General features: G+C 39.7%; 1 protein-coding gene across 1 annotated transcript; it reads right to left on the bottom strand.

Annotated features, from left to right (window-relative positions):
- Positions 1 to 850: 850 nt before the first annotated feature.
- On the bottom strand, positions 851 to 8803 carry spock3 (SPARC (osteonectin), cwcv and kazal like domains proteoglycan 3; the record flags this gene model as incomplete). Its single annotated transcript, XM_034211678.1, is given in 9 exon segments — positions 851 to 3113; positions 3595 to 3732; positions 3836 to 3898; positions 5180 to 5401; positions 5511 to 5624; positions 5885 to 5993; positions 6137 to 6245; positions 7109 to 7217; positions 8764 to 8803. Coding segments are annotated over 9 exon segments (1062 nt in total), but the record flags the coding sequence as incomplete, so codon positions are not given.
- Positions 8804 to 12042: the final 3239 nt, after the last annotated feature.

The raw sequence follows: 12042 nt of genomic DNA on the forward strand, positions 1-12042 counted from the left end.
TTTATTGTTGGACAGCCTCCAACAACAGGCTGCACTGTGTGGAAATTAGCCACATGAGATGGTATCGCTTCACATTTCTTTGGTCCGCAGCACATACAGTCGGAGGAAATGTGCGTGAAAATGAACCTCACATATTTACCCAGTGACTTCCCTCCCTGGCTGCTGACCATTCCTGTTGCCAACACATACACACACGCACACACATACACACACACACACACGGCGTGTGACTTCCTGCAACCTGTTTACAGCAAGAAAAGAGAAAACAAAAATTCTAGGTCAATAAATGTGTCTTCGTCCTGTACTACTAATTCATTTAGTGTATTCTTTTTTTCTCTAAATGTGTTTACATGTGCTTCTCTGTGCTTCTCTGTGCTGCATGTTTAACTGCATGTATGTTGTGGGTGTGGTGGTGATTCATAAAATATGCACCTGTTCTCCTACATAATGCAGTAATGTTCCTGCACAGAACTCTTTGCCTACAAAAAAGCAGAGTTATAAACTCCTGACGCCTTCTCCCCTTTTAAATTAACTGTGAATGTTGATGCACACTTTGAACTTCCACTTATGACAGGTGTTGTGCCATTTAATCTAGGATTTCTCACACTTCAATAGCAGCTGCACACCCTAAGAAAATGAGAAATGATGAACTCGTGCTTTCTCAGTTCCCAAAAATATACATTGGTAACTTTTTATATCACATATCCCCAGTTTTTTTAGATCGCTTTTTCTCAAATGTAGACCATAAATACAGAACTGAAACAAAACATGGAACTGAAATTTCACAAAATAGGGAAACAAGAGTTTGCTGCATGCATTCAGTCTGTCTTTTTCAATGATACAGTCAAGCTAACATTGGTCAATATAGCTTTTATTTCAGCAAATCATACATACACTGTAAAAAATGCATCTGTATCATAACCTTTACACTATCTGGGCTGTGATGACAGTGTTTGATTGGTTGGAAGTGGCTACAGTGTCTGAGGTCATCAAAATGATTTGCATGTCATCATTAAACTCATGAAACAGCACACTTTAAGACGGAAATGTTTTCCTGTTCCTATAAGTGAATTGAAATTCCAAGTTAAAAGGAATGAAGGGAGCAAAACAAAAATCTAAAATCAATTGGACAGTAAGATGGCACTTTTCAGATCTTAACATGGAATTTCAACAATGGATTGATTCAAAATGAAGCCCAAAGGCAGATTAATAATTGAAAATCAACATAGGAGCTCAGCTATTCATAGCTCTGCATAAACAGTCACAGAACACGCAAATCTGGGATCAGTTTTCAGCCCAGACAGATAAACAATATAAGTTGTCAGAGCAGATAAATTACAAATCAAGCTTTTGAAACAAAGTGAAAGCAAAACAATGAAAGGTGATAATTATGTCTTCATATAAAGCTTTCTAAATCAAAGCTTCCTCTAGCCAGTGTACTAATATATAAAACGTTTTCAAATCCAGCAGAATCTAAGTGTGTTTTTATATCTTATCTGCTAAGTATATCTGTGCTTCTCTACATTCTATCTATCATGTAACAAATGAAAAGATCTGAAATATGGCCTATGTAACACTATTGTAAGAGAGACCCAAACACAAGCCATACCAAAACCCAAGTAGTATCTGAGCTTGACAGTAAAGCCACTCTTATGCAGTTTAATGGCAAGCTTAATTCAGTCCAGTAAGCATGCCTCTCCCACAATCACCACCGTCTGTCCTTACCGGAAAAAGGCACACCTTACCCTTTATCCCCCGCCAGACATTTTCTAGAGGTCTGCATGGCTCCGTGTTTTTTTAATACCACGCTCAAATCACGTTAAGACTCATAACTGAACATTTCAAACATAATGTTTTCTTCTTCTGAGCTGTGATGAGGTTGATTTCAAGCTCAAAGACATATTAAAGGTCAACAACATGTTTCTTTTTTAAAATCACACAGACTTGTAGCTCAAGCAGTTTATAACTATGCAAGTGCAGTTTCATCTGTACACACTTGAGGTGAGATTTTTTCCCCCTCAAGCACCATTATGATTTGAGTTCCGTAAAGGTTTAGCCTCTGGCTCTACAGACTGAAACAACATCACGCAGTATTATACATGCTACGACAAATCTGTTTCATCTTCTGTATTCATCCAACAATGGATTAGAAAAATAGATATTAATAATATTTCCCCCATTACACCACCGGCCAAGCAGTAATCTGTCTTTCCTCTTTGCTGAGCCGTTGAGATGATTTGACTTGATTTGTGTCTCTGTGAAAACAGCTAGCATGTCGGTTCTGATTGTTATCCAACTCACACTGGGTTTTTTTTGTAGCCTTAATTCTCCTAATGAAGCATGTCTAACGCTTATCTTGTTTTTCCACACAGTTACAGTCACAGTTACAAATCAAGATCAAAAGAAACCTAAAGAGTGCAATATTCTCTTATCTACATCATCAACATCCCACCTATACACAGGAACATTTGATAAGGAGTAATTGGGTGGGGGGCTGGGGGGGACAGGATGAAGGAATACAAAAGGGAAAATCTCTTTAACAATGCGCCTCAAGCATCAACACACTCAGGCATTAGAGTGCTGCACAAGGACAGGACACACTAGAAGACACAGACTGTCCAATGAAGGGAGAGGTTTTTGCACATGTGACCAAATCCAAAGGATCGGATTGGTTGTTGATAAAGTCCTTGTCATGTTCTCTGGTTTGCTGACACACAAGTGAACAAGTGTCATTAACCAATCATATTTTATACGAGAAGAAGAGAAATGATAAACGTTTGCCAGGAATATTGTTTTTTTGTCTTTTCTTTTAACTTATGAACAAACAATACACAGAGAGTAGTCCATAGGCTGTTAGTACGATTAAGTATCTGCCTGGGGAGTCACCTAGAAACGTGCAGTTTGACCAAACAAACAGTTTTCTCTTTTATCTTTTTTTGTTTTAGTTTTTTGAAATTACGACAGATATTCGTCGTTGTCATCGTCGTCATCCTCATCTTCGTCGTCCTCATTGTCCATCCCGGTCTGGTATTCGAGGACAAGGGAATCTTCATCATCATCGGTGAACAGCGAGTCTCCGCTGCCCAGGTCGCCAGAAGACTCCAAAATCACGCCTAGGAGCAGAGATTAGTTAGTAAACAAAAGTTACTATGAGAAGATTCAAAACACTTTTAATATGAGCCAGTAGGTTTAGCTTAGCATAAAGCAACCTCACATTAAGGACGAGGTTCACTTAGAATTCCCAGGCCAAGAAATACATAAACACGGATGGTAGGTGGATTCTGTTCCATTCTTTACGCTTAGATAAACTCATGGCTGCTGACAGTAGCTTCAATATGAACAGACTGATATGAGAGTGATATCAATCTAACTCTCTGCAATCAAGCAAATAAATATAATCTGATCCAACAACAGTTTATGCAATAAATACACTGTGCTAAGTGACAGATTTCAGAAGTTAGAAAATGGTGTTGACATAAATATCTATAAAGTATTTCCTCCATGATGCCTTCACTGCTAATCCTACCGTCTGGCTTTGTTCTCTCACACAAGCCCAGAAATATGACACTGTATTTTCCTCAGAGTTTTGCCTACCGCAGTTTGCAGGGCCATGGATGCGTGAGCTGGCCACCTCGTTGCCATAGCGATCCACACACCAGCACTGGCCGCTGCTGCTGTGACACTGGTGGGACCTGTAGTAACCCTCCTCATCGCAGGATGGCAGGTACTGACCTACACATTTAAGCCAAAGCACACAGGTGCACACCACCAGTTAGGGTAACCCACAGTGTGTGTTGTTAGGGCTTCTGTGTGTGTTTCAGTGTGTGTGTCTTACCAAGCAGTTTCTTCCCCGCTTGCTTTTTGTTGATGCTGGACAGCTCTACTTTACAAGGGGAATCTGAAAAAGAGAGACACAGGACGCTGGTTACAAACTGCAGAAGTCTGCTTTTCCAGGAACGCATCTGTTTGAGTGAACGTTTTCTCCCTTTGAGATATTCTGTTTGTTTTCCTGCTGCCTAAGCTTTTACAAGTGCAGCCTAGTGATTCATCGATGAATACATTTGATATGACCAAAAACCATCATCTTTGTCCTTCGTCTTATCCAATTGCATTCTAACACAATATATTAGAATGTTTGTGTTCCGTTTTATTGAATTGCTTCAAGGGAAAGTAAGCCGTTCTGATTGAATGGAAGATCTCTGTAATATTTATATCCGTTGAAGAAAAGCTTTGTCTCATTAAAACTTGGGTCTTTGTCTTTTGTTTGTTTTGGCCTTCACTTCTTTTGGTTATCAAAACAATGTGCAATGTAACTAAGTTACTGCTGCAATGGTAAACAAGAAGTATGAAAGGGCAATAGACATGAGACAATCAGACAGGCGAAACGAAGGCTAATTACTTTAAAATATTTCATTTGGAATTAAAACTAAATCCTTTATTGCACAGACAGTGTGTCTGCACAATTGCGATCATTATAGTACTGTAGGTGTAGGAGCCAATTAACACTGTGGGTATAAAGGTAGGAACCTATCCGCCGGAAGGCCATACAGTTTTTGACCACACACGGAGAACACACACAGACGGAGCACACACACACACGGAGAACACACACAGACGGAGCACACACACACACGGAGAACACACACAGACGGAGAACACACACACACGGAGAACACACACAGACGGAGCACACACACAAACACGGGATTACAAACATTTGCAAAAGGTATTGTGTGAACCGTAATATTGTGTATGGTGAATGAAAAAATGAAGCAAGTTAAATGGACACCAGTGAACAGGAAATAAATGGACTATATTTAACTGGAAACTTTGTATCAAACTTTTATTCACCTAGCAAACATAGCGGATCCTCAGAGGCTTAAAGCATTGGCTTAAGTGGGTCATACTTTTTATTTGTTTTGCTTTTGTCATTTTCTAAATAGGGTTTGGCTTACTTGGGGTTTTATTTAAGGCCTGTATCGTTGTCTGCTCATGTTACTATTTTGTTATCCAAAAAAGAAAGTAGGACCAAATATTTGGATAAAATGAGAACTTCACTTTCCATGTTTACATCACAAGAGGAAGACAGAAGCTGCCTCTGTATTTGCATGTTTCTCCAGGTTTGAATTCATTTAACTTTGAAATTGTATTTGCATGTGAGTGCTTGGAGCTGCCGTACCTGTGAACCTCTGGAAGCACGTGCACCACTCAGAGCTGGTTATAACTTTGTTGGCATGTGTATCGCAGGATTTGAAGAAGGCGTCAGAGCACGGCTCATTCCTGTCCAGGTAGAGGCTCTTAATCTCCGATTGGTCCAGCTGGACGTCAAAGTTTGTGTCCAGTCGGGAGAACATCCAGCCCAGAGGGTCCTTACAAATAGGGGAAGCCCCGACCTCGAACTCTGCGGGGGGAAAGGTTACAAAATAAGAGAGTGTAGATGCAGCCAGGTATCTCATGGATTATTGGTTTTTCTCTAATTTCTCTCTCTTTGTTAGTGCCACTTCACTTACTGTTCTTCTCTGGCTTCTGGATCTTGACTCTCTTAGGCATGCCATTATCATGCAGCACTCTGAACCAGTCTCTCAGACGACTCACGACCTCCTTCAGGTCCGACTCACTGCACACTGAGAAACAATAACACTCATGATTAATAATGATGAATTGATGTTTTTTGTACCCATAAGTCATGGTCAAATACAGTACATAATAAACTTGTAGGGATTCAGTATCACTTTATCAGGACGGAAGGGCTTCAGCGTGTCTGGAAGGGGCATTAATGTCGGCTTGGACACCAGTAAAGACTTTTTAATTGAGGAGAATTTCCTGTTTCTTCTGCAAAGTGTCCTATCTTGCAGTATGCAGTCGTGTGTGCAGAAATGTGTACCTTTCTTCTCTGCAGAGCTCTGTTCAGGCTGAGCTGGGCAAGGACACATGCCAGGACACTTCACAGCAATCTTCTTTCCTGTGATGCATGCCTGGTAGTCTAACTTACACTGAGCCGGAGCGAAAGAGACAAGGACAGATGGGACCAGACAGAAGAGGAAATAAAATCAGGATGTGTGTCTCTTCAAGAGGAAATTAAAATACAAGTGCTCAGATGTCTCTATTATGGGAAATAATTAGGGTGTGGGGGTACCTTTGTGGAGTAGGAGTGGCCGTCGGTTCCACAAACAGGAGAGGGGTGAACCACAGGGCAGGGTGTGCACTTTGACCCTGGACTCTGGAACAAGCTGGCATCTTTGAAACTAGAGAGGAGATTCAAAGGATTTGATTTACACCCACACACACTTAAAATCTGACTATGCAAATGAAAATATTTCAAACAATGCAGTTGACCTGCTCTCCATCACAATGTACTGTTTATCTTTCTTTTATTCAAAACCATTTTTGTCTAAGCATTCTGCATCCACAGTGGATTTTCTTATTCAATGTACATCAATTTCAGAAACGAGAATCAGGATGTATTTGTGATTATTTTGTGATATGCTGGCAATGTTTAGTGGTAATGGTGTTGCTGCTGAGAATGGAAAATGAGGTCAGTATGACATTACTGTCCTCTGCCCAGTCTGAAGTGTCCCAGACACACACACACACACACACACACACACACACACACACACACACACACACACACACACACACACACACACACACACACACACACACACACACACACACACACACACACACACACACACACACACACACACACACACACACACACACACACACACACACACACACACACACACACACTCATATCACTTGGCAGGACTTTGTGTCCGTTGTAAGGTAGTGCCAGGACTGGGGTGATTGGACTTAACAGTATTGTCGCACAACAGTCACAAGAGAGCCAGGCAACCGGTGGACCAGCTGGAAAAAAAGAAAACCACCCCTCTGGTGCTGGCACTTATCATGCTGGATGAATAATTGAGCAAAAATAAATAAATGAGGGAGGGAGTGATACAATATTTTAATTTTGATTTGATCCTAATCCACTGGTATTTGTGTTTCATTTTTGGCACGGATACAACTCACGTCTGTATTAAAAAGAAAGTGTGTGTGTTGGCGTGTGTGTTAGTGTGAGTGACTGTAAGCATGGTCTTACCTAACTCTCCTCTGGCTGACACAAGTGGCAGTCTTATAATCCTCAGCCACACACACCTTGTGGCGACTGCATTTGATCTTAAGACATGGGTCTTTGGCTGGATCAAGGCCTATAAAGAAACACAAACAGAGATACAGGTTCATAAGTCCTTTCAGTGTGTATTGTTTATATGTTTGCAACCAAACCACAGTGTCTTTATTAAAACAGATTCCTAGAGAGACTAAGCCCATAAGCATAATCAGAGAGGAAATCTTCCAGGGTTACATTTTCCTCTAGTTAAAAAAAAAAAATCATAGATCAATAGTTCATTACTAAACCATGTTCTTCCTTTTCATTTGTACAGGTCCACGCTGTGTGCATGGGTGTAAGAGATCTATGTGTGTGTTTTCATGGTTGTTGTCGGCCCTGTGTCATCACATACTGGCAATGTCTCTATCACGAATAACTAAAGCTATAATGCCATTAAGTATCCTTACAGCTAAAAACAGATGGAACTGGTAAGAGAGCCACTTCTGACCTTACTCTGCACTGAGTCTCATGGGTGCTCTTGCAGCAATCCTCTAACTGATCTGGTATCAGATCTCACAGCTAAGGGCCATATTTGGCTGAAGAGCTGATTTTAGATCTGGGTCTCAGGCTCTGTTGGTAAAGACAAGCTAGCGGTTTCTAACCGCTTGTCAGCCTTCAGCCTTACACCTATGGTGCAGGATCTAAATCCCTCGGCTGATCTCAGAACAGTTTCTGAATAACCTCTGGTCTAAAGAACCCCTCTGTAATCCCTGAGCAGCTTTGGCAGATTATCCTGCCTCCATCCTCCAACGCAGCTCCTAATGCTATTGTTTCCATGATGTGTGTGTGTTGATGTGTGTGTGTGTGAGATACAGTAATAAGTGAGAGTGAATGTGTGAATGTCCTAGTTTGCCTGAATGTGTTTAAGGAAAATCGTTAGCTATACTGTATCAACTGGTTGTTTTGGAGAAGGGAATGAGATGTTACCCATCCTTTCCTTACTGCTACTATTAATTGTAACACTATGTCTGCAGAGCCACTGTTTATCAGAAGTCATATTGGTAACAAGTCTCCAGCAACACAATGTTTTTGAAGGTCTAAGTTAACCCAAAGAGACAACAGAGAAACTAAATGTTTTAGAAGGTCAGTCCAATGTCTAATTAAATCAGCATGGGCTCTTTTTCAGCTAGATCACCTTTTGTCATTTAGTCTCCATGTTACATCGGGTTACCTTGAGCAAACATTGTTTTCTTTTTGTTTCAATATTCCATTTTATTTTTTCTTATAAACGGCCTTGACATAAACTGCCATTAAATGACTTTGAGCAATTCTGCTACTTATGGTGGCATTTTACTAATGATAGGCATCACACTAACATAACAAATAAAAGTAGGCATAACTCAGTGGTATATGACATTTTAACCCTTATATATTCCTTTTTAATTTTATGTCGACATTCTCCAGAAAAACCTCCAGATACATATCCATATGCAGATACATTTTTTTTAACAAAACTCTATAAATACATTTCAAAGGTTTGTTTGGCTGCGGAAGAGGTATGAATTATCTTTGTCCTTTCCAGTGTTTTCTGGTTTTATCACAAAGCCAACAGCACAAGCACTCGAGGCTCTTTTCCTCACACCCACCTTGATCGAAGGGCTTGGATGGAGTCCATGTTCCAGGCTCCTGAAACAGGGTCAAAACAAAATCATAAAAAACATAGTCCCGGTGACATCTAAAGTGAATAAAACATGACAAACACAAGATTGTTGAGCAATCATACAAACCTCCACTTCCTTTAGGAGAAAGCATTACAGAGAGAAAGAAAATAAGAAATACACTTTGATTAGGTTAATATGTCTTAATGGTCAATGACATATTGATATTATGACAGCAGCTTTGTGCATAGCAAGGGACCCGTGTGTGAGCCGATACGTGCACAATGTGCTCATCATTTCCTTAATATCACCTCATGTACATTTGTTAGACCATATACACATACAATAAAGTCAGAACATCACATCAACAAAACAGGCAGAGCTGTTTAAAAATGTGAAAGGAATATTAAACTTGAATATTTTTGGCTTTCAATTAACTGATTATGAAAAGCTTTGAGAAAGAACATAAATGTTTTTAGCTATTTAAAGATAAGGGAAGCAAGAACATTTCATAAAATGAAATTGGGGCAATCTAAATAATGATAAGCCAGTAAGATTAGCATTACATTACACCACAGAAAAACATGAATATAGATTTAGCATTGTTGAATATGCATCAGATTGAGTCTTCAGTGACATAAAAGCAAACCTTTTGTCACATTTTGTAATCGATGAAGTTGTAAATGAGGCCACTGACATTGCAGTTACACAATTGACCTTAAATATAAAAGTCCAATAATAAAGCAAATGTAATCAATAGTGTTTTTTCCTTCTCTATACTTAACATACAGCATTGTCCAATTATAGAACAATAATCATATTAAAATTGTTATTTCTCACATAAATTGCGTTTCCTTTCCCATAATGTTTTAAAAGTAAAGTGTTTTTTAAAACCTTGTTAGACACAGTGAAGTCAAATGGTTCAATCTGTTGCCAGGGGATGAGTTTCAACAGTCTAAATAAGGATTGCATGAAGGTGAATGATTTGCCTGCTTTTAATAGGACAAGGATGAGACACACCCAGGGGCTTCTGGCTCATGATGCAAATGAAACGGTGTTAAGAAATAGTGAGCCGTGTGCCTTTTTAACTCAGTCCTTAGATCTCATTCACTGGTTTACTCTCAATCTCCGGTTCTCTCTCTGGGCATGTTCTCTCTCATTCTGTCACAACGATAACCTCTTCTGAACAAATGAATGTCTATGTGTGCGTGTGCGTGTGTGTGTGTGTGTGTGTGTGTGTGTGTGTGTGTGACTCATTCAATTCTATATGCCAGAACAAATAGAAAGGGAGGGAAAGAGGCGAGAAAAATAACATCTTATCAGCATAAATCCCACAGTGTGGCCAAGATGAGACGTGTGTGTTATCCACACAGTAAAGCCCTCTATTGTACATTTAATGTTGAGCAAATCTTCAGCAGGATGTTTCAAATTCAATAACAGTAAAAAGTAAAATTCACACCTTGCTCCTCAACAGCATTGAGAGTTGAGTGACGCAATAGTAAAGTATAGACAGTGAACAATTATGATGCTGTAAGAAAGTGAGGAACAGTGAAAATGCCCCTTCTTTCAGCTTTAAAAATGCAAAAAAAAATAAAATGATTTACCTACTCCTGTATAAGACACTATTGCCCTGCACAACAATTGCATTTGTAATACCAGCTGCTCTACAGTAGTTAAAGGGTCTGAGTGGAGTTGAGTGAATTGGTGTGTAATGTGTATTTTTAAAGTTCCAGTAAAGTGTGATATACTCTACTACTTCATATTGGAGCGCATGTTTTGTTTCTGGTTTGACATATTAGCAACGCATCATGTATTTTTTTTCAGGGCTGGGTGAAATGTGGTTGTTAACTTCCTACAGGTTTTCGGTTCAGTTTTGTTAACAGGTACGATATGTTCTCCTGGACTGAGATGCAGTTTCAGTAATGTGCAGTTTCCTTTAATTTCACCCATAGAGGAAATGACAATGGCAGAGTTACTGACCTTCATTATATAATATTGACGCTGTCTTTTATTTGTAAGTATATCATTGCCATTGATTCTGCAGGATTTATAATCAATACAATGTATATATTGTTCTATCAATACATGCCGCCACATTGGAAATGATGAATATTACACAGTAGGCTTAATCACATACAGCAGGCCTAAACTGGTTACTGATGGTCAGAAATGAGACCTGAATATTAAGACATCTATGTGTCTGTATGTTGAGAGCATGTCTGGCCCAAACCCTTATACTTTGACACTTTGTGCCATAAGGTTAGTTATTTTTTGAAAAAGCAGAACACTCACTGAGTCAGAGAGTCTCTGTCTGTCTCACTTCCTTGCACTCTATAAGGTGAGGGTCAACTCTGGCTTTTTCTCAGCTATAATTAAGTTATCCCTCTCGTCCGTCATTGCTGCCACATTCTGACCCTCTGTATCTCCACTATGGCCTTGCATCTATATCACTTCTACCTCTCGACCTTCCACCTTATAAAATGGCCCCTGTTACGAAAGAGTTCAACAGTGGCCATTGGCTCTCTCTGTTTTTTTTATTTAGAATTACGCACAGTACATCTTAATATAAAGAAAACATGCATACAGAAAGATTAGCAAAGATAAAGCCTAATAGAAAGGTACTTTTGTTTCTGTTTCCCTCTGGCACTGCTGACCATTGAAACTGAATAATGAGAACATTGCATTATAAGAAGCCGGGCCCTCTGGATCAGTCAAGACAACAATAGTGCTTGCGGCCTGATTCCTTAATGGAATCAACTGACGCGAGCGCACACACACACACGCAAATACACAGAGCATATGCACATACATATACATGCTTACCCAGAAAATAAACTTGACTGTAGTGCCAGATTGTGTCAGCACTACAAAGCATCAAATAACTGGATGCATGCACTCCACTGCACATGCAACCAGCCACCCACTTTCCAATAACCCACAGAAAACCTCAAATTCAACAATAGGTCTAATGGCCTCCTGAGTGTGCGCTAAAAATAGCAACTTTTCAATTTATCTTTCCATCTCTTTCCACCTGCTCTCTCTCCTCGCAGCTTCAACCGTTTTTTCCTCATGTGCAGAAACACACACAGACACAACACTGTGTGTTTGTTATCTCTGTTGGCAAACATCCTAATGTGCTTGTGTGCAAACTAATACTGCTATCAAGATAAAGTGCTGCCAAACTTTATTTACATTTACATCTGATTTTCACAAATCCTCCCTATTAATTGTGTCCTAGTGGCTTCATTGGATCCTTGCTGCCTCCTG

The sequence above is a fragment of the Gymnodraco acuticeps genome, unplaced genomic scaffold (assembly GCF_902827175.1).
Source record: "Gymnodraco acuticeps unplaced genomic scaffold, fGymAcu1.1, whole genome shotgun sequence".
NCBI lineage: Eukaryota > Metazoa > Chordata > Actinopteri > Perciformes > Bathydraconidae > Gymnodraco > Gymnodraco acuticeps.